Source organism: Ascaphus truei, chromosome 3, assembly GCF_040206685.1.
Source record: "Ascaphus truei isolate aAscTru1 chromosome 3, aAscTru1.hap1, whole genome shotgun sequence".
Classification (NCBI taxonomy): Eukaryota; Metazoa; Chordata; class Amphibia; order Anura; family Ascaphidae; genus Ascaphus; species Ascaphus truei.
Genome location: NC_134485.1, coordinates 326,902,465 through 326,925,432, shown reverse-complemented (window position 1 = coordinate 326,925,432; position 22,968 = coordinate 326,902,465). Strand labels below are relative to the sequence as shown.

Genomic DNA, 22,968 nt, shown 5'->3' with positions numbered 1-22,968 from the left:
GATTTTTTACTTGCCAAGAGAGATTTGCTCTCTCTTACAAAGAACATTTTGTGTGCACAGAGAAGTGCAGCGGTAGCACTGATCTGGAAATCCTGATTTAATTAGATCTCAAGGTCCAAATAATTCTCAGAACTCCATGAGTTCAAAGGTAGGGTGAGCGCCCATGGCGTCTATAGACTTGTATACATTATAGGTAACTGATGTAGGAGACTCCAGTTCCAAACCAGGAACATCTTTTTGGGTCACTAGGTCAAAATCACTTGCATCTTACTGTGCCTCGGATTATTACAAACGTAGATTGGTAGGTGTTCAAAAGCACAGAACCACTGTGCCTTTATTTGGGCGAATTGTATAGAAAGTATACAAGGATAACGTAATAAAAAATGTTTTCTGGGAAATTAGAAAATCTGGCTACACCTTTTCCAGTTCATGAAATCAAAACAAATAGGGAAATAGGAATACAAAAGATCTCCAATATTAAATAGACTGAAATTCTGGAATGAAAAAATAGGCTACATCAGAGAATAAATCCCTACGCAGGAAGGAGTCTGCATGTAGTGCATGGTGTCTGTGCAAAGTATCAGTCGCAAGGCCACTGGAGATGGACCCTGCGCTCTCCCTCACCTCCTTCCTTTGATGGTACGTCTCTCCTACTTTTATGTGTGCCACCAGACTGCCGCCTGTCCGAGGGTCCAGGATATGAACCACAGTTGCCACAAGGTCATACACGTTTGTTGCTTCATCCTTTTCGTCCTCCAATGGGCAAGGCTGCAGGGACTAGAGAGAGCTACTTATCGGCAAAATGGAGTCATGCTACCCTGTCTTTAAATAAAGAGGTGCTGAAAACCGGAATGGGGAAGTTCGCCACCGATGGCCGCCGCCAGCCATCTCGCCGCTAAGGTAAGTTATTAAGGAGTTAACTTTGGCGGTTTTAGGGTAAGGGGTTAAGCTTTTAGGGTAAGGTTAGTGGGTTTAGGATAAGGCGTTAGGGATTTTAGGATTAGGGCTCGATTATGGGTTTAGGGGTTAAGGTTTAGATTTTTGTGTAAGTGGGTTAACGCTAGGGGTTTTAGTTTTAGGGGTTAAGGTTTTTAGGGTGAATGTTAGCATTAGGTGGTTAGGGTTTTAGGGTAAGGGGTTAACATGTTATGGTAATGAGTTAAGATTAGGGGCAAGCGGTAAGGTTAGGGGGTTACCTTTGCGGAGAGATGGCCGGCAGCGAGCTGACCACGGCAAATTGTCAGGGACCGCTCACAACAGACCGTACAGGCAAAGTATAAATGTAAAAGTATACATTCGAAACTCAGGCCCCTATGGAACACGCTGGGAAGCTGCTCACAATGCTGCAGAGGAGTCCAGCTCATTTCATATGAATGGGACACATGTTTTCCAGCACAGGCAGCCGCTTCACAGCGTATTGAGTACGCCCTTAGTGAGACATTGTTAACACAGGTCTCTACACTGCAATGTAACAAATGATTTTGCACCTCTTCTGTCCTGCGTGCGTCACTTTAAAATGTGGGGGTGGTTATTGCAACGTCGTACAAATGATCAGAAGTATTAAGTGCTGCATCTGTGTAAGCCACCCGTCCCCATATTGTGTGTGTTAAAGCAGCCGTCCACACTGATCACCATTTATGTATGTATTACTTAAGCGCTCTCGTCTTGCTCTTTCTAACTATTGCTGCTGTGAATGTCTGAGGCTTCGTGCGAGAGAGAGAAGCGGTTGCAATGTTAAGTGTCCAGGAAGTCAAAATGACGTTTTCCCCAGAGCTCATTGCAGTCTAAATGTTACCATGTTAACCTCAGAAGCTGGAGATTAAGAAATGTATGTTTTTAATTAAAAAAAAAACAAAAAACTAATTTAAAACAAGCAAGTCATGCTCAGGGGACAAGATCCTAACATTATAGGTGTTAAATGAATATAGGATTCTGGGGGGATTGCAGATTCAAAAACCTCTAACTTTGCATAAACTCCTCTGAATACTGATCTGTGTTGAGTGTAAGAAAACACAAACTGGAGATGTCTTTGAGCTGTGCACCTTGATGCACTTTTTTGGGGACCTTTTTAAATATTCCCCATAGTCTTCGGTACCCTACAGAATTTTGGCCAAATGCACTGCAGACATTTGGTAACCATCACAAAATCATCCCCTGATTTCACATTGATGAGCAATGTACCGTAGTGCTTAAGTACCATTATCAACTTAAAATAGACAGCAAGTAGAGATCCTGTGACAAATTATCAGTTTTCTCACCTATTGACAAAAAGATTGCATTTAATGGTAATGTAGCAAAGAGATTCAGGGGGATGAAACATTTTTTTTTTTTTTTTTAAAGGAAACTTTTTCATCCACACAAATCTACCCGGCTGTTCAACAATGTACGAGAGCCCAGTTACAAGTCATTTTAAGCAAAAGTCAGTATAGTTCTTATTCCAAACATGACGGCACTCGCTTTAATATAGATAAGCATTTAGCCTACAATATGTTGTTCTTCACATTCATGCATCAAAGAGGTTTTGCGGTTACTGAAACCTGGTCTCAGCCTTTTCCCTACTAGGCTGTAGGTAAACCCTTTGAAATACCAAATAAGTGACTAACATCTAACTGAGTGCTCATTTGCATGTCATTACCCAGAATCCCTGGCTGCAGTGGAAGCACTGTATGCAAAGAGATAATGGGGAAAAGAAGGGTTCCAGTCCGCGCATGTGAAATGTGCTCACAAGTGATATTTGTATTTGCTGTACACTTTGTAAACAATTTCTGGCAGGGGGTCCAGCATTTGCCACATCTCTTTTTGTTTCTAGGCTCACCTCCTCACTCTCAGTACAGTTCAGAACCTCTAACTCTTTGTTCTTAGCAAGCTTCATTTTGAGAGAAACGGGCATCCAGACATTGCGGAGCTCCTCCACCGAGGGGAAAACAGGTGGCGGTGGGTTTGCCTCGGAATTACTGAGCTCGTCCCTGCCAGGAAGAGAGAAGATCGGCTCAGAGGACATGAGATCCACAATAAATATATGGAGTAAACTAGCAGTATTTCCTCGCTTTACTCACCACTCTCCCGGGACACTTTCCTTGATATTAGGAGCCTTCAGTTCTGCGTTCTTCACAGCCTTTTTGAAGGTGTACTGCAAAACAAAAAACACAAAGAAATGTGGGAGCCGGTCTACATCTCAACTTATTTGAGAAATCGATAATGTTCGGGGTCTACGAGAATTAATTTCCTGTTGTATGAAATGACATGGGTGTCATATGAACATGTAAAGGTTCTTCTAATTACATACCATACTGTACACCTACAAAAACAGATCATTGTTCTACCACTACCTGCTACTAATTCTGTCTCACTCTCTCCAAGATACTGGTTCTTTCGTCGGCTTAACACCCTTGGTAAGAGTGGCATATGGGGTCTAGGACAGTTGGCCGCCGCGGATGACGCAGGGAGTCTGTGGAATTCTAGGCCATTTTGGGCAATGCCGATAACTGCGACCTTAGCTCATAAACCCGACAACCTTAAATCACTAAACCCTAACCTTAATATGCCTAACATTAACCTTAACCCCCAACAACCAACCCTAAACCATAAAAAAAAATCCCACAGAGATGGCCAGCGGCCAATTGTCCCATTCCTTGGCATACAAGTTAAAGGTGACAGGTGTATTTTAAAGGGTGACACCTATTACCTTCCCTCACAATCAGCCCCAACAAATGCGCAGACACACCACACGTGTACCTCTGCCTGTGTCCGCCAAAACTCTGCCTCTTTGGTGCTGTTCACCTCACAGTTTATGACAAGCACGTCGGGAAGACAGCGAATATTACGGGTCTGAACCTGTGAGGCAAAGGGGAGATAAAACATGCAGTCACAGGCGAGCATTACAGTCACGCACACTCTATACCAGCGGTGCGCAAACTGGGGGGGCGCAAGATTGTTTAGGGGGGGCGCAGGAAGCAGCGGCGATTTTGCCAGGAGCAGAGGGAAAAAAGCCGTCTGCAGCTGCAATTTTTCTTTTGGCCATTAGGTGGCGCTGTGCGGCGCTGTGCTACAGTACACAGCAGCATCTCGTTGCTTCCTGCATCAGCGACATGGGGAGAGGGGGTGAGTGAGACTGGCACATGGGGGGAGTGAGACTGGGACATGGGGTGAGTGAGACTGGGACATGGGGGAGTGAGACTGGCACATGGGGGGAGTGAGACTGGGACATGGGGGAGTGAGACTGGGACATGGGGGGGGTGAGACTGGGACATGGGGGGGGAGTGAGACTGGGACATGGGGGGGAGTGAGACTGGGACATGGGGGGGAGTGAGACTGGGACATGGGGGGGGAGTGAGACTGGCACATGGGGGGGGGAGTGAGACTGGCACATGGGGGGGGAGTGAGACTGGCACATGGGGGGGGAGTGAGACTGGCACATGGGGGGGAGTGAGACTGGGACATGGGGGGGGAGTGAGACAGGGACATGGGGGGGAGTGAGACTGGGACATGGGGGGGGAGTGAGACTGGGACATGGGGGGGGGAGTGAGACTGGGACATGGGGGGGGGAGTGAGACTGGGACATGGGGGGGGAGTGAGACTGGGACATGGGGGGGGGAGTGAGACTGGGACATGGGGGGGTGAGACTGGCACATGGGGGGGGGAGTGAGACTGGCACATGGGGGGGAGTTAGACTGGCACATGGGGGGGAGTGAGACTGGGACATGGGGGGGGGAGTGAGACAGGGACATGGGGGGGGGAGTGAGACAGGGACATGGGGGGGAGTGAGACTGGGACATGGGGGGGGAGTGAGACTGGGACATGGGGGGGGAGTGAGACAGGGACATGGGGGGGGAGTGAGACAGGGACATGGGGGGGAGTGAGACTGGGACATGGGGGGGGAGTGAGACTGGGACATGGGGGGGGAGTGAGACTGGGACATGGGGGGGGGAGTGAGACTGGGACATGGGGGGGGGAGTGAGACTGGGACATGGGGGGGAGTGAGACTGGGACATGGGGGGGGAGTGAGACTGGGACATGGGGGGGGAGTGAGACTGGGACATGGGGGGGGAGTGAGACTGGGACATGGGGGGGGAGTGAGACTGGGACATGGGGGGGGGGGGAGTGAGACTGGGACATGGGGGGGGGGAGTGAGACTGGGACATGGGGGGGAGTGAGACTGGGACATGGGGTGGGGAGTGAGACTGGGACATGGGGGGGGGACTGGGACATGTGGGGGGGGACTGGGACATGTGGGGGGAGTGAGACTGGGACATGGGGGGGGGAGTGAGACTGGGACATGGGGGGGGGAGTGAGACTGGGACATGGGGGGGAGTGAGACTGGGACATGGGGGGGAGTGAGACTGGGACATGGGGGGGGAGTGAGACTGGCACATGGGGGGGGAGTGAGACTGGCACATGGGGGGGGGAGTGAGACTGGCACATGGGGGGGGAGTGAGACTGGCACATGGGGGGGAGTGAGACTGGGACATGGGGGGGGAGTGAGACAGGGACATGGGGGGGAGTGAGACTGGGACATGGGGGGGGAGTGAGACTGGGACATGGGGGGGGAGTGAGACTGGGACATGGGGGGGGGAGTGAGACTGGGACATGGGGGGGGAGTGAGACTGGGACATGGGGGGGGTGAGACTGGCACATGGGGGGGGGAGTGAGACTGGCACATGGGGGGGAGTTAGACTGGCACATGGGGGGGAGTGAGACTGGGACATGGGGGGGGAGTGAGACAGGGACATGGGGGGGGAGTGAGACAGGGACATGGGGGGGAGTGAGACTGGGACATGGGGGGGGAGTGAGACAGGGACATGGGGGGGAGTGAGACTGGGACATGGGGGGGGAGTGAGACTGGGACATGGGGGGGGAGTGAGACTGGGACATGGGGGGGGGAGTGAGACTGGGACATGGGGGGGGGGAGTGAGACTGGGACATGGGGGGGAGTGAGACAGGGACATGGGGGGGGAGTGAGACTGGGACATGGGGGGGGAGTGAGACTGGGACATGGGGGGGGGGGAGTGAGACTGGGACATGGGGGGGGGAGTGAGACTGGGACATGGGGGGGAGTGAGACTGGGACATGGGGTGGGGAGTGAGACTGGGACATGGGGGGGGGACTGGGACATGTGGGGGGGACTGGGACATGTGGGGGGAGTGAGACTGGGACATGGGGGGGGAGTGAGACTGGGACATGGGGGGGGGAGTGAGACTGGGACATGGGGGGGAGTGAGACTGGGATATGGGGGGGAGTGAGACTGGGACATGGGGGGGGAGTGAGACTGGCACATGGGGGGGGAGTGAGACTGGCACATGGGGGGGGAGTGAGACTGGCACATGGGGGGGAGTGAGACTGGGACATGGGGGGGGAGTGAGACAGGGAAATTGGGGGGAGTGAGACTGGGACATGGGGGGGGGAGTGAGACTGGGACATGGGGGGGGGAGTGAGACTGGGACATGGGGGGGGAGTGAGACTGGGACATGGGGGGGGGAGTGAGACTGGGACATGGGGGGGGTGAGACTGGCACATGGGGGGGAGTGAGACTGGCACATGGGGGGGAGTGAGACTGGCACATGGGGGGGAGTGAGACTGGGACATGGGGGGGAGTGAGACTGGGACATGGGGGGGGAGTGAGACTGGGACATGGGGGGGGAGTGAGACTGGGACATGGGGGGGAGTGAGACTGGGACATGGGGGGGGGGAGTGAGACTGGGACATGGGGGGGAGTGAGACTGGGACATGGGGTGGGACTGGGACATGTGGGGGGAGTGAGACTGGGACATGGGGGGGGGGAGTGAGACTGGGACATGGGGGGGGGAGTGAGACTGGGACATGGGGGGGAGTGAGACTGGGACATGGGGTGGGGAGTGAGACTGGGACATGGGGTGGGGAGTGAGACTGGGACATGGGGGGGGGAGTGAGACTGGGACATGGGGGGGAGTGAGACTGGGACATGGGGGGGGGAGTGAGATTGGGACATGGGGGGGGAGTGAGACTGGGACATGGGGGGGTGGGAGAGTGAGACTGGGACATGGGGGAGTGAGTGTGAGACTGGGACATGGGGGAGTGAGTGTGAGACTGAGGCATGGGGAGGGTGTGAGTGACATGAGGGGGGTGAGAGTGTGAGATGGGGAGGGGGTGAGAGTGAGTGTGACATGGGGAGGGGGGGTGAAAGAGCTACATGGGGATGGGGATGAGAGAGACATTGGTGGGAGGGAGGGAGACACTGGCAGGAGGGAGAGAGACACACAATGGCTGGAGGGAGAGTGTGAGAGAGACACCGGGTGGAGGGAGAAACAATAGCTGGTTGGAGAGTGCAGGGGAGACACTGGGGGGAGGGAGAGGCAATGGCTGGAAGGAGAGTGAGAGACAATGGAGGGAGGGAGACACTAGGGGGAGGGAGAAAGAGAGAGAGACACACAGGGGGAGGGAAAGAGAGTGGGGGGAGACACTGAGGGGAGGGATAGAGAGGGACTGGAGGGGGAGTGTGAAATACAGGGACTTGGAGAGACTGGAAGAGGAGTGTGAGACTGGAAGAGGGGAGAGAGTGAGAGACAATGGGGGGAGGGAGAAAGAGATACACACTGGGGGAGGGAAAGAGAGTGGGGGGGAGGGGGAGACACTGAGGGGAGGAATAGAGAGGGACTGGAGGGGGAGTGAGAAATACAGGGAGAGACTGGAAGAGGTTAGAGAGGTCCTGAGGTGTTCTAATGTGGCGGGAAGAGAGAGATTAATAATACAGCAGAAATGGGAACGCTATTAGACAAATATTATAATATTTATTTTTAAGTTATGTAATTTGTGCTATAAATACTTTTTTTGTAGACGCGTGGCGGGGGCGTTACAAAGCAGGTTCGCACTGACGTCATGCACTGCACATGCGCTGACGTCATGTGATTTTGATTACATCAGGCAGGGGGGGCCCGAGAAATTTCATGGATGAAAAGGGGGGCTCGGCATAAAAAGTTTGCTCACCCCTGCTCTATACCACGGCTCACTCCTTCAGGACAACCATCAGGACAGGTTTTCAGGGTGACTCATACCATAAGCAAGTTGTATTAGTAATAATTAGAGCCATGTTGATTGGTTAATTAAGTACTACCAAGGATAATTTAAAAATCTCCTGTTTGCTCAGAAGACTGTACTCGAGGAGATAATTGCCACAGTCACCATCAATGCTAACAAGCATCTCAGCAGCAATCACTAGCTCAACACATTTCCGTCCTTAGCAGATTCCTGATGAAACGGGAACACATTAGGTGGTCGTTGAGCTGTTCTAATGTCTGTTCTTCCCCCTGGGAGATCACAGACATGACACCACCTTCATAGACTTCTATTCTCACTGTCCTACGGTCTTTTCAGCCTCCTTATAACACCTTGCACCTTTGGTCTTATTCAATGTCTCCTGGTTCTTTGACTGCAAATCTCTTTCATGAACCCCACTGTCCAATGCAAACACACGTCCCATTCATTTGCACTAACACATCCCCTTATACTGTTACACCCCTCACTTTGCAGGAGAGAAGTCTCTCTGCAGCCCCCCCATTTTTATATTGTTATAGACAGTGACATTGCAATAGGGAGGGAGACACGTTGCACGTGTGGCCGAGTTGTGACATTATTGGACATGCAAGTCACCATTTACTATGCATTGCTTTTATTCAGCCTATTAAAACAAATCCACTCTAATGCTAATCTTGCCTCAGTTACTAGCTCAGTTACGACTCCAATGAAACATTTGGTTTGCATATTAAACTATCACCCACAATCTATTCCAAACTGGCTGTACTTATAGAAATAAATCTTGCCTAAGCCCATTGGTCAGAAAGCGCATTTCACATCTGATGCTAATGCCAATTATAGACTATGGAGGTATAATGTAAAGCATCCCAAACTCACCTCAGCAAACTGGACATTCTTTACATCTCAATATGCTGTATTTGTCTTGCTATGTAACTTCAACACACACCATTGTGATATGCGAACTGAACTAGGTAGGCTATCCCTGGAATCCAGACGCAATGTACATTTTCCCGTCTCACCTTCACATACTTTCTGGACAAGTTACCCAGTTACCTGAGCTGGCTTCTCACCCCTATTGCACACCACACTTATCTCCTTACATCTGCTTACAGAAACCGGCTTATAGTCCCAAGGTTCAATAAAGGAATCTGGTCGCTCTTCCTTTCCGTACCGATCACCCCACTACTGGAACAATTTACCCGAGTCCCTCATATCCACTTCCTGTCTAAATTCCTTCCAGACTTCAGCTGTTTCCTAGTTTAAATATCTTTGTAACTATAACGTTGTCAACTGTACTTTGTGCCCAGGACGTACTTGAAAACGAGAGGTAACGCTCAATGTATTTTTTTCCTTGTAAAATATTTTATAAATAAAACTTTCTTGTACCCTGCTTTGCATTTCTGTGTTGCAAGGAGTTGTTTTTTTTTTTTTAATTTATTGCTACTCATAAAAGAGTAACAACAAGAAAACTCTAATAGAGACACTATGCTCCATATAAAGTGTTCATTTGTGGTGATCATCGCTCTAGTCTATGGAAAAAATAACTCAAAATGATCCAATACCGCCAGTCTACAGGGCTCGAAGGCGTCTCTTCGCTGAGCGAATCATTGACCACAAACTAACAAGAGCATAATTACTACTGTGACCGTTGTGCATTGCATTCCTGTGTGTGACGATACATGTGGGGATGCTTCCTGCACATACCGTAGGCTGGTACTTCTCACAGTTCTCACACCATGCCTGGGTGTTCTGCTCCAGGCAGATGCTCCTCCTCAGCACCTCCACAAACTCAACATCATGAGGAGCTTTATCTGGTGGGCAAAAGAAGAGATATGGCGTGATCATCATTAGCATATAAGAAGCAGATAATGAAGGATAGAAGGGAGACACACACGGGGGGCACATGCATCAAGTGCCAGTATGGGTTATCGCACCCGTTCCGGAGTTAACTCCCATTGACTTGAATGTGGGTTAACGACGGAATGGGTGTAATAACCCGTACTGGCATTTGATGCATGTGCACCTAAAGAGTCAGAAGAGCCTGTAAATGCCACACTCATAGACGAGCAGGCACACAGATAAACATCTACGCTGTGTCTTTCAGTGCAAACGATATATATGAAGTACAGTAAGTGTAAATGTAGAACTTGTTACAGGTTAAGTTACATACATAATTTACGTCTCATGTTACGACACAGTCTGAAATAGGAACTAATAAACAGCAATTTTGACCAATATATTTGTTTAATGGTGTTAAAAAAATAAAAAAACGCTGCCAAAGAAATGGTTGCTTCACTTCGAATCTCAAATTTTTGCACCTGCAAAATGTTATGTGCAGCGCAGTGAACACAGTCAGTGTGATATCCACAGAAATCCCACCAATGTTACAAATGTATTTGATGTATACAGATGCGGTCCCCCGTTCCGTCGTATCGCCCTCGCAGCTCCCGCACGGCAACCCCTCTTGTGCCGCGTGCACGTAAAGTAAAGCTTCACCCGGCTGTTTAAAAGCCATAGCAGGTGAAAGTGTGCCGCGGGAAGGAAAAATTCCCCCGTGGGCTGACAACGGACTGCCCACGGAGCGTTCCTGGAGGCGCCACGGAACGGAGGACCGCATCTGTACGCAGCACAAAGTTGACAAAAAAAAATAAACATTTTGTTTTGCATTAGTGGGACATCATTTTTCTAATCTACATGCCCCCAATAAAGGACACCCGTAGGGGTATTATTAGAATAACTAGCTCTTGGTATAGGATCCTCTTCCTAAACCAGAAGGTTGACATGTTTGTGTTTAGTTCGAGCTGCCTGAAGTCTGCGTGTTTAGCTCTGTTTGGATGGGACCGCCCTCTGCATATGTTGACATGTTGAATTGGGGGATGCAAGCTGGAAAGGGAGCTAAATGCAGAGAAAAGGGAGGTGCTTTTCATAGTTACATAGTAGCCGAGGTTGAAAAAACGACATATGTGCATCCAATTAAATCCATGCTAAATTTAGACGACAGATACTTTACCCTGTATCCATACTTACAGTATATTGATCCAGAGGAAGGCAAACAAAAACCCCCAGTGAAAAATAAATTCCTTCCTGACTCCAAATATCAGATTACTCCCTTGATCAACATCCTTCCCATGTTTACTTATTTGGTATATCCCTGTATACCGTTCCTTTTTAAAACCTTTTTTTTAAACAAATCTATTGTATCTGCCATCACAGTCTCCATGGGTAATGCACTCCACATTTTAACAGCCATAACTGTAAAGAACCCTTTCCTTTGTTGCTTGTGAAATCTCCTTTCCACCAACCTTACGGGATACCCCCGAGTCCTTTGTACTGCCCGTGGGATGAATAGTTCTTTTGAAAGCTCCTTGTATTGACCCTGAATATATTTGTATATAGTCATCATATCCCCTCTTAAGCCACGTTCATGGTGTGTGCAGGCTCCACGCGCCTCTAGCTTGAGCTATTTGTGCCCTCTAGGTAGATGCGACGGGTGGGGCGTGTTGGGGGCGTGGTCGTGACGGCACGGAGCTAGTTGGCGCTCATTGGGTGATCCGCTCACATGACCCGGCCGGTGCGCAACAGAAACAAATGTATTTGTTTCCTTGCGCATCGCGAGCGCTCTGCATCGTGCGCACGGTCACGCACTTCATGGGCGGCCTCATAGAGGCACGGCATTTTTGTCGCACCACCCAGACCCACCATGGACGCGGCATTAAATGCCTCTTTTGTAATGTAAATAAGTCTAATTTAGCTAGCCTCTCATAAATTAGATTGATCATCCCCTTTATTAATTTGGTGGCTCTTCTCTGCACTCTCTCTAGTTCCATAATGTCTTTTCTTAGGATTGGTGCCCAAAATTGTACTCCATATTCAAGGTGTGGTCTTACTAATGCTTTATAAAAGGGCATACTTATGTTTACATCCCTCCCATCCATTGCCCGTTTAATGCGAGATAAGATCTTGTTTGCCTTTGCAGCTACTTAGAACAAATTAGGTGGACATACATAATACTTTTGAACATTTCAAAAGATGAAAATCATGCAGGGGAAACCGGTCTCAGAAATATTGCAGAAAGTATCATTCCTGCTGCAGTGTAGGGTGTCACTGTACTAATAAGCTGTACGCACCGTTATTGTAACTTTCAGGGTAAGACAAGGTGAAGAGCAGAGTTGTGGACAAACGCACTGTTTCTTTGCCACACCGACACATACTGCAGTTTTCCACTTCGCATCCAAACAGCTGCCCGATCACAGAGCCCCCGGGGGATGCAAAAGAGCTGCGGAGATAGAAAAACACACACACGTATGCTACTTGGCAGCGCCTACCTTCTCATTAACACACTGTCAAACCTCACAGTTCCACAGAAACAAGTACAATGCAGGTGCTATTCTGTCAGACACCTGAGGCTATAAGACGCTGTGCAGCTCATTCATTTCAATAGGCTGTGTGGCAGGGGTGGCCAAACAGTCCTCAAGAGCCTCCAACAGCTCAGGTTTTAAGGATATCAATGCTTGAGCACCATTGGCCCAGTCATTTAGATCAGCGGTGTGCCCCGCAGGGGGTAGGGCGCAGGATTTTTTTGGGGGGGGGCGGGGGGAGCGCGGCGGTTGCAGTGGCCCCTGCGCTCTTCCCCGAGGCATTCAAATGAAATGCCGGGTGACCGCGCGAGGCCTCTGCAACCTCATCTTACCGGGATTTAACCGGCTTCTGGACACGTCGCCATGGCAACGCGGCATCAAATGACGCCGCAGGGCCCTGTGATGTGTCGCTCTACTTTTCACTTTACTTGCTTACAGCTAAGTAGCTTCACTAGTATATAGCAGTTTTTAACTGCAATAAGTTATACAAGCTTATGCTTAGTATATTAACCCCTTCAGGGTATTTTTCACAGAACATTTGTATGCATTTAGCATAGGGCAAAAGAACAGGGCACACAACGCACATAGTGGTGTATAGTTTAAAAAGTGAATTTATATTCAAAAGTAAATAGTTCTGCGTACAGTAAATACAAGTATGCAGAGGGTGTCATTGCTCATATTTTGTACCCCCGTGCTTTTTAGAACACTATGTGTTCCCCTGTTTTTTATGTGAGAGCCAGTGCTGCTGTTTCCATTTTGCGTGCATCGCATCCTGTGCCGTTGCGTGTATCCTGCGCGGTCCCCTATACCTTGCACTCCATCAGGCGCCTCCTAGAAGTGGATGGGCGATCCGTGACGTCATCATCGGGCGCGCAACGAGGAGAAGCGGTGTGCGAGTGCTGTTCAGCTGTGCGGGCACTGACGGAGGCTGCTACACGCCGGTTTGAGCTTTGTGCTCCGGGACTTTTACCTTAGGACAGACCCACATGCCACCCTGAGACGGAGAGTCTTGGAATCCACACGTGTGGAGAGACCATCTGCCGGACAAGACGATTGCTGACCCACTACTCCTTGAGATCAAGTAAAGAGTGTCGCTTTCAGCCGTCGACTGGTGTGGTAAACCCATTAACCCACTGCATACTTGTATTTACTTTGATGTACGCAGAACTATTTACTTTTGAATATAAATTCACTTTTTAAACTATATATCACTATGTGCGTTGTGCGCCCTGTTCTTTTGTTTTTTGTCTAGTTCCAGGGGTGCCGAGCCACCCCCAAGAAAGGCTGCAAACCCATCCTTAGTGATACCTTCACATCTAAGGTCCACAATATTGTTTATATCCACTGTGCACTGGTTGTGTTTTACTAGTTATTAGCTGCGCACTATCACCTATTCCTATTTAGCATAGGGACCTGCTATGGAGACTTACCTTGATGTTGATTAGCAGGCTTGGCATTATTTGATCAAAGGATGTAACCAAAAGTCTCCGTTGTCTTACAGACTTGGTTTTCACTATATTTATTTCCCCATTTATTGCTATCCCAAATGGGAGAAGCGCAGGGATTCACTTTCTGTTTTGCACATTTGTATGGCCAATCGTTACACCAGCAGCATGCTCCTTACATGGAGAAGCGCGGTGAATATATATTTGTTTTACATTTCCTGTGACGTGTCGCCATGATAATGCACGTCACATGACCCGCTGCGTCATTTGACGCCGGTTAACAGGAAAGGGGAGGAGCGCGAGCGCTGGGACTGGCAGGCAGGGGGGCGCAGCACAGAAACTTTGCGCACCCCGGATTTGGATTGAGCCACCTGTGCTGAAGCAGGAATATCTGGCCTGTTGATGGCTCTTGAGGACTGCATTTGGCCACCCCTGCCTTACAGCCTATACAAATGAATAAGCTGCAGTGTCTTTCAGCCCCAGAAGGGGGTCTTCTGGCATAGCACTGCTACGTAAACGTGGCCCATAGTGCCAATAAACTCTTAAAACAAGGTCAGTACACACAGTAGCAGGCCTACACTATATACAGTAACCCCGTGTGGGGGCAGGGAGGCTGGCATAACAATGCAGAGGTAATTAGAACTTATGGGCGGGGATAATACACACATTGCGCTGCCAAACTCTCCGATTATAAACAAAACTGGAGAAGAAGCAGCAGCAGCGCTGCAAGCCAACTCTGCAGTCACTGCATTTATATGAATAGCAATGTGTGCAGGAAAAGCACAAGCTTTCAAATGCCTCGTTTCACTCTGCCAAGGACAACCCCACATGGTTACCAGAAACAGGCACATGCTGCCACTACACCAGCACTCCCTACTCTATACCTGCTGCCCCCGACCCCTCTGTAAGCCTGAGGCCCTTCCAGCTCCTGTGTCTCTTGGTGCAGCTGGGTCAGCATGAAGCGGCACCAGCTCTGGACCAGGCGGCCCAGGTTCATCTTTCCTGTTGCCTCATCCGAATCAGCCAGGATTAGCCCCAGCGCTGCCGCCTCTGGAATGGTGCGGAAGGCACGCAGGAAATTACTGGCCTGTGGAGCAAAGGGTGTAGAAATCAAAGGGGGAAAAGAAAACATTAAACAAGGACGGACAACAACCCCTTTGTTAGAGGTTTTCAACATAAAGCCATGTCTCGAAGGAACCTCCTGTTATCTCATCTGAAGCATCTGTCACATCATGAAAACATCATGAGCTCATCTGGAGCACTGTGACATAGAAGATCCTCCCAACAACTCATGTAGAGCACTTTGTAAGACCATAACATCATTGTACTTATCTGGAGCACTGCGTCATCATGAGAACCTCCTCGGAAATCACCTGGAACACTATTACACAGAAGAACATCCTATTTGCTTATCTGTAGCAATGCATCACATGGAAAAGGTTCTAGGATTTTATGTCAAATGATAAAATAGTTCCCATAAGCGGAGCCAAGGGATTGTCTCTGTAGCTCAGCAACACTCCTTGAGTTTAGAGGAGGAAGGTCTGGAGATTTGTGGTTGATATTTCTCCTCACCATTAAGGAAATATGGTGTCATTCACTGATCATCTTACCTGGCAGGGGTCTCCACGCGACAGATCCAGCATGTGGAACAAAAAGCCCAATTCACAGCTCAAGCAGAACTCTTTCTGGCACAGGTGGTTCTGCACCAGGCATCGGACTGGCTCCAGCAAGTACATCACCTGGTGGGGCAAGAACAATGTCAACAGGAGTGGAAAGGGAAACATCTGGTAATGATCTGCACTCAAAGATTGGGGTGAACAGCTACATGTAAATCATCTGAGATGACAGACCAGCCATCAAATAAAACCTTCACTATACTACAGATTTCTCAAGTTTTACCACATCATCCTAGTCTCACAGTCTATTCAAGACCTCAGCCACAGCACTCCGAACTGCTGTCCTCTTGATGCCAATCACCTAAAGCCCTACCTTTCATATACAATAAGACAACATTCTCCATTTATCATCATTAGCGATTGCGGTTTAAACCGAAAAAAACCCACCACTGACCGATCATCTTGCACTTACAGTTCAAACCGATTTTAAAAAAAGCAAAAATTAAGCATCATTTCTTATTCAATTAGACCTTTTGTAGCAACCCAGACACAGACACTGTAGGATACAGAGGCGACCCAAAGGAGGTGTGGAGAATAAAAGCCAAGTGTGCAGATATACACCAAATTCAAATGTGTGTCAATTTTTTGCCATTGCCAACACTGATATTTTTTAACAAAATGAAAACACCAGAAAAACAAAACAAAATTAAACACCAAACACCCCAATTACTGTGTGTCCTGTCAGGTTCCAGTCACTTGACGCCAATCACATCGGTACAGCCATTTCACAAGAGATTCTGTTCCAATTTTTCAGCAAGTACCACCCACACACTGCCAGGCTCACCCCCTGCTTACCTGTATCATGCAGTTGCAGTAGGCGTTGGGAATGTGAGGCTCCAGGCCTGCAAACAAGGTTTTGTTGTAATGTTTAAAGTCAAAGTCTTCCAGTCCTAGTTTAGAATATTTAATTGTGACCTGTGAAAAACATTCAGCAGTGATAATTAACCTCCTTACCTACCTCAGAGGGGCTAAAGAGGTTAAAAAAACAAGAATCCTACACTGGTGCATGTGGAAGAGTACAGAGATAAACGGATAGAGAGGGGGCAGACAGATCATCTTGATTGTGTGGGCATATAAAAAGATGGTCCAAGATGAAAAGCGGCCCCATTAGGTTTTTGCAGAAATGGAGTATGGGTTCGCGTTTCCTTTTGCAGCGGACACGTGAGCAACTTAAATGTCCCATTGTACAAAAATTGGAGAAGATATGGCACCACGTACCAATAAAATTCAAAAAACGAATATCCGTCGCACACGAGGAAGTAGACCTGGCTGAACAGGCTTGAAATACTCATGTTGATTTTATTATGCTAAAAGTGAAAGCGCAACATTTTATGGCTCTTAGCCCCTTCATCGGGTGGTAATAGTGAAAGTGCTCGTAACACCACGTAAAACAGTCTATAAATATCCCATTAGAAAAGGTGGAGGGTCCATTGAGGACCACCCACCTCGACTTTGCACCAAAAAGTATAGTGACGTCAGCAAGGATTTGCATAATGTAACATCACACAATTTACATTTTGTATACATACGAATATATACTTATCAATACTATCCTCCTTGTGGTCTCATTCAGGATGCAGAAGTCGGTCACACAGTGGCACCCATGATGAAGCAAGAAGCAAGAAGCAAGAAGCGAAACGTACGTCGGGCGTGTGACCAACTTACGCATCCTGAATGGGACCATGAGGAGGATAGATGGGCAGCTATTACGGCATCACCTGGCCTATGTATTACAACCAGGGTTGCTATTCCTCCAGTACCACTGAAATAATACTATCTTAGCATGGAGTAATATGTAGGACTCTGTACATGATTGAGCTTTTAAGAGCAGTGTGTGTGTGTGTGTGTGTGTGTGTGTGTGTGTGTATACAAAATAGAAGCTCAAACTATCACCATAGTGAAGCACTGTAATACAATTTTACTGTGAATAAAAAATAAATACAAATAAAACACAACCATATCGCCCTTATAAGAAAAATAAAACAAATATGCTCATTGGCTGAACCAGCTTGTAGAACCACTTGTCCTCTGTCCAATCGGATCATAAGGGCTCCTGTATCCAGAGATCGCCAGGCATCTACCCGAGAAAATTTAAAGTGACATCCTAGTCCCTAGTTCTTCTTTCCTCGGAGGGCTGGGAATCATGGTTGTATATTCAAGGTCCAACCTCTGCAGAACAGTATCATCCCTACATATTTCGTGGCGGTGTCAACTTTGTCACGGGGTGGCGGTACTGTGCAGTAACATACATTTTATATGGCAAAACCTCCAATGATTGGTTCATTCAATAGAATATAGGTTTGGCCATATAAAATGTAGGTTACTGCACAGTACAGCCACCCCCTGACAAAGTGGACACCCCCACAAAACGCATAGGGGAAGTACTGTGCTGATGTTGCTGTGCAGAGGTTGGGACCTGAATACCCAACCGTGACTCCCAGTCTTCCGAGGAAAGAAGCACTAGGACGTCAATTCCGGTTCTATCTGCAGACGCCCAACACTCCGTGGACTCAGGAGTCCTTGTCACCGGATTGGACCGAGAACGAGTGGCTCCACAGCTGGTTCAGTCGATAAGCAGATTTGTTTTCTTTTTCTTCCAAGGGCAATATGGTTTTCTTTTATTCACAGTAAAATTATACTACAGTGCTTCACTATGGTAGCAGTTTGCGCTTCTGTTTTGTAGCTTGTATTCAAAGGCCGAGGAGAGCTTTTTTGGAGCTGGAGCTACCTTGAGGGACAACTTTCCAAGTACTTTTCACTCTCATTTTTCTCTTTTATATGTAAAGGTTATGAAGAAAATATTTTTGCAATGTCCTTACATTTGAAATGAACCATAAAGCGGTTTTAATTTTGTAGTTGCACTTATAGTGGTCTATTTATCATGTACATACACTTATCTCACTGTATTTACATAAAAACATTTTAGGTTAAGAGTGTGATTATCTTATGCTGTGTTAGGCACCCCAGTGATGCGGTTGGGTGTGTATGTTCTTTATAACAAAAAAGTTAATTCCTGCGTCACTTTTCATTTATTGATGTACTAATGCAATACATTTTGATATACTTTTCAGGACTACTTTTGTGTGTGCCGTTAGGAGGATTTCTTACCCTCTGCAGGGAATGAATACGTTTGAATATTTGTCATGGTTTTGAAAGTTTCTGCATTGTATTTAAAATGATAACATTTCTACAAAAATAACAGATGAGGGCTCTTTATCTTGGTCCACAGTATGCATGTATACAGCCATGCTTATACAGCAAGGAGGGCAACCTCTATTTCTCTTTGAATTGCTATTTTAGCTTGGGATCCAGCGGAGACTTGCACGTTTTGGTGGTTGCCCTGTTGATTTTTTTTTCCTTTAGACACATTTGATAAATTTAGCATCAGCTTATATGGCGTTGCTGTGGGTTTCTGGCCCTTATAGCAAGAAAGTGGTTAAAATATGTCACCAGACACACACACACACACTAGAGTTGGCCTACTCCAGTCCTCAAGGGCCACCAACAGGTCAGGTTTTAAGGATATCCCTGCTCCAGCACTGGTGGCTCAATCAGTAGCTCAGTGAACGACAGAGCCACATGTGCTGAAGCAGGGATATTCAAACCTGATCTGTTGGTGGACCTTGTGGAGTGGAGTTGGCCACTCCTGCACTACAGTGAGAGCTTCTGGACCTTGCGGTATTTTTTGGCCACCATATAGAGATGTGGCTCCTCCTCTCGCCCAATAGGGGATTCTGGGACTTGGCTGAAGCTGTCAAACTCATTGTCCAGCTGATACGGCACCTAAAGTGAACGAGAGAAAAAAGGATGGAGGCTGATGCACAAATAAGGGGACTCTTGTTACAGGACTTTAAAATCAGGTTTCAAATTAATTTAGCAAAATGCTTTAATGTGACATCGTCATATTTATCTCTAACAGGCGCTACTGCATAGTCTTCAGATATCTCAGGTAAGGCTGAAAATGTTGTCATGAGTGTGTTGATTCTGTTACTAACCCAAGATGGCAAATGGCTCTTTGAAATGCTCTACCCACCCACAATTCCTGGGGATTGGTAATATGCGTAGGGTACTATTTATGAGATAATAAGAGGGCTCTCTTCTATAATCCCTAGAAGATAGAAAGCATCAGCATCTTGCTCCTCCTGTCTTTTTAGAAGACACCCAATGACCACTCAACAAGAAAGCGCTGCCACTACACCCCTATAACTTATACCAGGAGTAACAGTCTGGTAAGCTCGTCCAAAAGGAAGGCTAGGAAGGAGATCTGAATTAGAGGGACCACCAAAGAGGGATTTTCTGAAAAGCAAACACACACCTGGTTGCGAAGCTTTGTTCTGGGGTTTGGAGAGTAGCCGATAAACCCTACTTTCTTCATGGCACGCAGGATCTCAGGATCTACAGGAGGAGCCCGTCTACGGGAAGAGAAAATGGTGAGGAGGTACAAGGATAGCAAAGGTGAAATTACAGTTGGCAAGCTAATGCTGTACACAGAATTAACAGGGGTAAAGCCAATGGAGTAATAAGAATTTAACAGGGCAGTATTGAGGTGCAGTAGCAGAGCAGTGTTTGATGACATGGGTGGGTCAATTAGTGATGAGGGGCAACAGCAGAGATTCATGTTGGTGAGGTAGTACTCTACAGTAATACAAGTTTGGTGCAAACGTTTGAAGTGTAGAGCTGAAATAATATTTATGCAGGTTAAGGGGCTGTGGCAATGGTGTGTGTATGTATATGGAAAAATCAGTACTGGAACAGATGAAAACACAGCAGCAACTGAGATCTGAGATGGCACGGTAACCCAGAGCAAAGTGTGGGCATCGGAAGACAGGTCAGAAATGAAATATGTGTGGAACAGGTAATGGTGGTAATAGATAAAGGGAGTTTGCCAGATACCGGGGTGCCGGGGTAGAGTTAGCGGAGAGCCAGTCGGAGAGCAGCGTCTCGGTCAGTGGCACAGGGATGAGTGAGAGGGGCATGAGGTCCTGACTCCAGTCCATGTGTGGCAGGTTGTCCACCATGCAGGGCAATGCAAACTCAGTGTCGCGGGGGTAGGCATTGAACGTCACATTGGGAGAGTCTGCCCAGAGGTGGACACAGCCATCCGAGTCCCCAAACACCAGCACCTGCTTGCTTGCCGACACGTCAAAGGACATGATGACCTGGCTCACTGTGCTAACGTGAAAGATGTCTGCGGGGCTGGCGAGGCCAGTGGGTTCACAGAACTGGCACTGACCTGTGGGTGATGGAAGACAAAAAAACACAAGATTCTTAAACAAATAAGTGGTATTAGTTAGTCCCCTTCATTGCCAGAGTTGTCTGTGATACACAGACAGCTTATTTTATAGGGTTAAAAGGGCAGTCCTTCTACAGACCAAAATGAAGCAATGGCGTGTTTAAATCTGTGCGATTGTCACTTTCTGTTTACACAAACCAGACACCTATAAATGTTTGTAAATTGGTTTGTAAATATGGTAAACGGAGAGATGGTTGGGGTTGCCATTTCTCAGGTCACTACCCTTTGGGTGCTGTTACTGGTGTAGCCAAACCTTCCTTTCAGATTTTTGTTGGCCCACTAACAAGAACAGTGTGGGCCAAGTGATGAGTAAACGTGACTGACAAGCCCTCCATTCAGACTCCTTAAGGAAAAGCAAATCTCTTCATTCCCAAGGAAACCAAAATACAGTCACATCTCTGCTTTAAGCCTGATTAAATTGCACATATATTTTTTTTGCTTGGATACACTACAAAAGTATAAGTTGCATAATAGCTGTGCTGATAAACCGGACTGTCCTGTTTCTACACAACAATATTTGTCACGGGAAGCTACATTGTTTTAAAGAAAGTATTTGCTTAAAAGGTGCAATCCCACATAAACCTTTCCTATTCAGGGAAGATGACTGTCAAGAAAGTGTTTTACGTTCCCTGATCCCACCCTGTCCTCATTAGAGAACCAATGCATTCAAGGTGAGGTGCAGATCACACAATAACACCACACAAAGAGGAATAGCTATTTGTCAAATTATGGACAAGGACAAATTAACAAGTGTACTTGTCCATATGGGATCCCTGGATGAGACAACACAAAATGTCCAAACTATGATGGATCCCTCCTAACCATTTAGCTCCCTAGCTTTTTCCATTTTCTCTAAACAGATGGATCGGGAATTACCTCCTCCTTAACGATTAATAGGGCAGGGATAGGGTTGGGTCTCCAAACTAGATGACCTTGCTGTACCTTGTAAACAACCGCCTAGATATTGTGTGTTCTTTTTCATCAAATTGCTTTGTCAGTTGAACATTTCATTAGTATGATTTAATTGCATTATGTGTTTCTGTACCCTATTACCTCAACTCCCCTGATCATTTAGTTCCTGTGACAATAACAATTCATTTTTAAAATCAATAAACATTGAAGTTGAAAAAAAAAAACAATGTAAAAAAATATGGAGTAGCCAGAGGAAATGATACCTGTCCAACTTTAAAAACACATTTATAGGTGTCAGATTTGGGTTAAAAATGGTATCCATTAGCCAGATGGGCCTCTTACGCATGTCACTGGAATTAGGTCACTTTGGTCCTAAGAGAGATCGTCCATTTAAGCTTCTCTTCATTATATTAATTCAAATTAAAAAAACTGCCATTGTTATCTGCCCCCACAGTACAGTAAGGGCTCCCAGTGACACTAACTGCTTTATCACCCTGTGTAATGACAAACTGCAAATAGCGAGAGCAATACCCTGCACTGCTCGGATGGTGGAACCTTGATCAGTGGGTGTTCCCTGCCACATGGCTCTGGGAGGCCAGTCATAAAGTGCTGTTTTGAAGAGGTTGTGAAGAACACGCTACACTATTGCACATGTGGGGGTCCTGCCCCCAAAGAGCCCGGCTCTGAGGTCAAGTCCGTATATGGGCACAGAGGATATTGAATCGTACGGTCCCTCTAACCCCGTGGCGAAAGGGGTTAAAGAGTCCGTGAAGATTGATGCAATTGATGTAGTCATTGTATCCCCATGCATCGTTTACTAAAAAGCTGATGTTCCTCTTCTACACTAACCTTACCCAGATTGCTCCCCCTTTTTTTCCCCCGTACTTCATTCTCCCTTTTGTATCTTGTTGTTATACTTCCTAAATATCAATACAATACAATGATTATTAGAATACATACATAAATGTACTTTCCCCAGGTTCCTTGGGAGTTCCACCAACATCACTGTTATGCACAGTTTGGCTTGAAATCAATATTTGATGTCAGAGGAGGGCCCAGAGGCCATCACAGGATGAGTGTATTGGGACAGACTATGTTTTGGTTGCACAAGCCCTGCAGGATATTTAGGCTCAGACAATAATAGGTAACGTGATTCTTTGCAATGGGCTGCAGATTTACAGGGTAGAGAAGGGGCTAAAAGAGCAGGCTCCTTATTCTCAAACATTTTAGAGAATACAGAACATTTTAAAATTCTCAAAAAATACACAATATTGTGT

The 22,968-nt window shown here is 47.2% G+C and overlaps 1 protein-coding gene across 4 annotated transcripts in view; it reads right to left on the bottom strand.

The window, feature by feature from the left end:
• Positions 1–22,968, bottom strand: part of PAN2 (poly(A) specific ribonuclease subunit PAN2) — a 44,248-nt gene that overhangs the window by 5,449 nt on the left and 15,831 nt on the right. For 3 of the 4 annotated variants that reach the window (XM_075591375.1, XM_075591376.1, XM_075591377.1), the window contains exons 8-19: positions 20,380–20,719; positions 19,802–19,898; positions 19,159–19,269; positions 16,282–16,401; positions 15,421–15,549; positions 14,695–14,897; positions 12,135–12,283; positions 9,712–9,818; positions 3,736–3,834; positions 3,057–3,130; positions 2,816–2,966; positions 625–777 (exon numbers count right to left, since the gene is read on the bottom strand). In XM_075591375.1, the coding sequence (XP_075447490.1) occupies positions 625–777; positions 2,816–2,966; positions 3,057–3,130; positions 3,736–3,834; positions 9,712–9,818; positions 12,135–12,283; positions 14,695–14,897; positions 15,421–15,549; positions 16,282–16,401; positions 19,159–19,269; positions 19,802–19,898; positions 20,380–20,719 (1,733 nt within the window). The remainder of the gene's footprint in view (positions 1–624; positions 778–2,815; positions 2,967–3,056; positions 3,131–3,735; positions 3,835–9,711; positions 9,819–12,134; positions 12,284–14,694; positions 14,898–15,420; positions 15,550–16,281; positions 16,402–19,158; positions 19,270–19,801; positions 19,899–20,379; positions 20,720–22,968) is intronic. The other variant, XM_075591378.1, reaches the window with a different exon arrangement.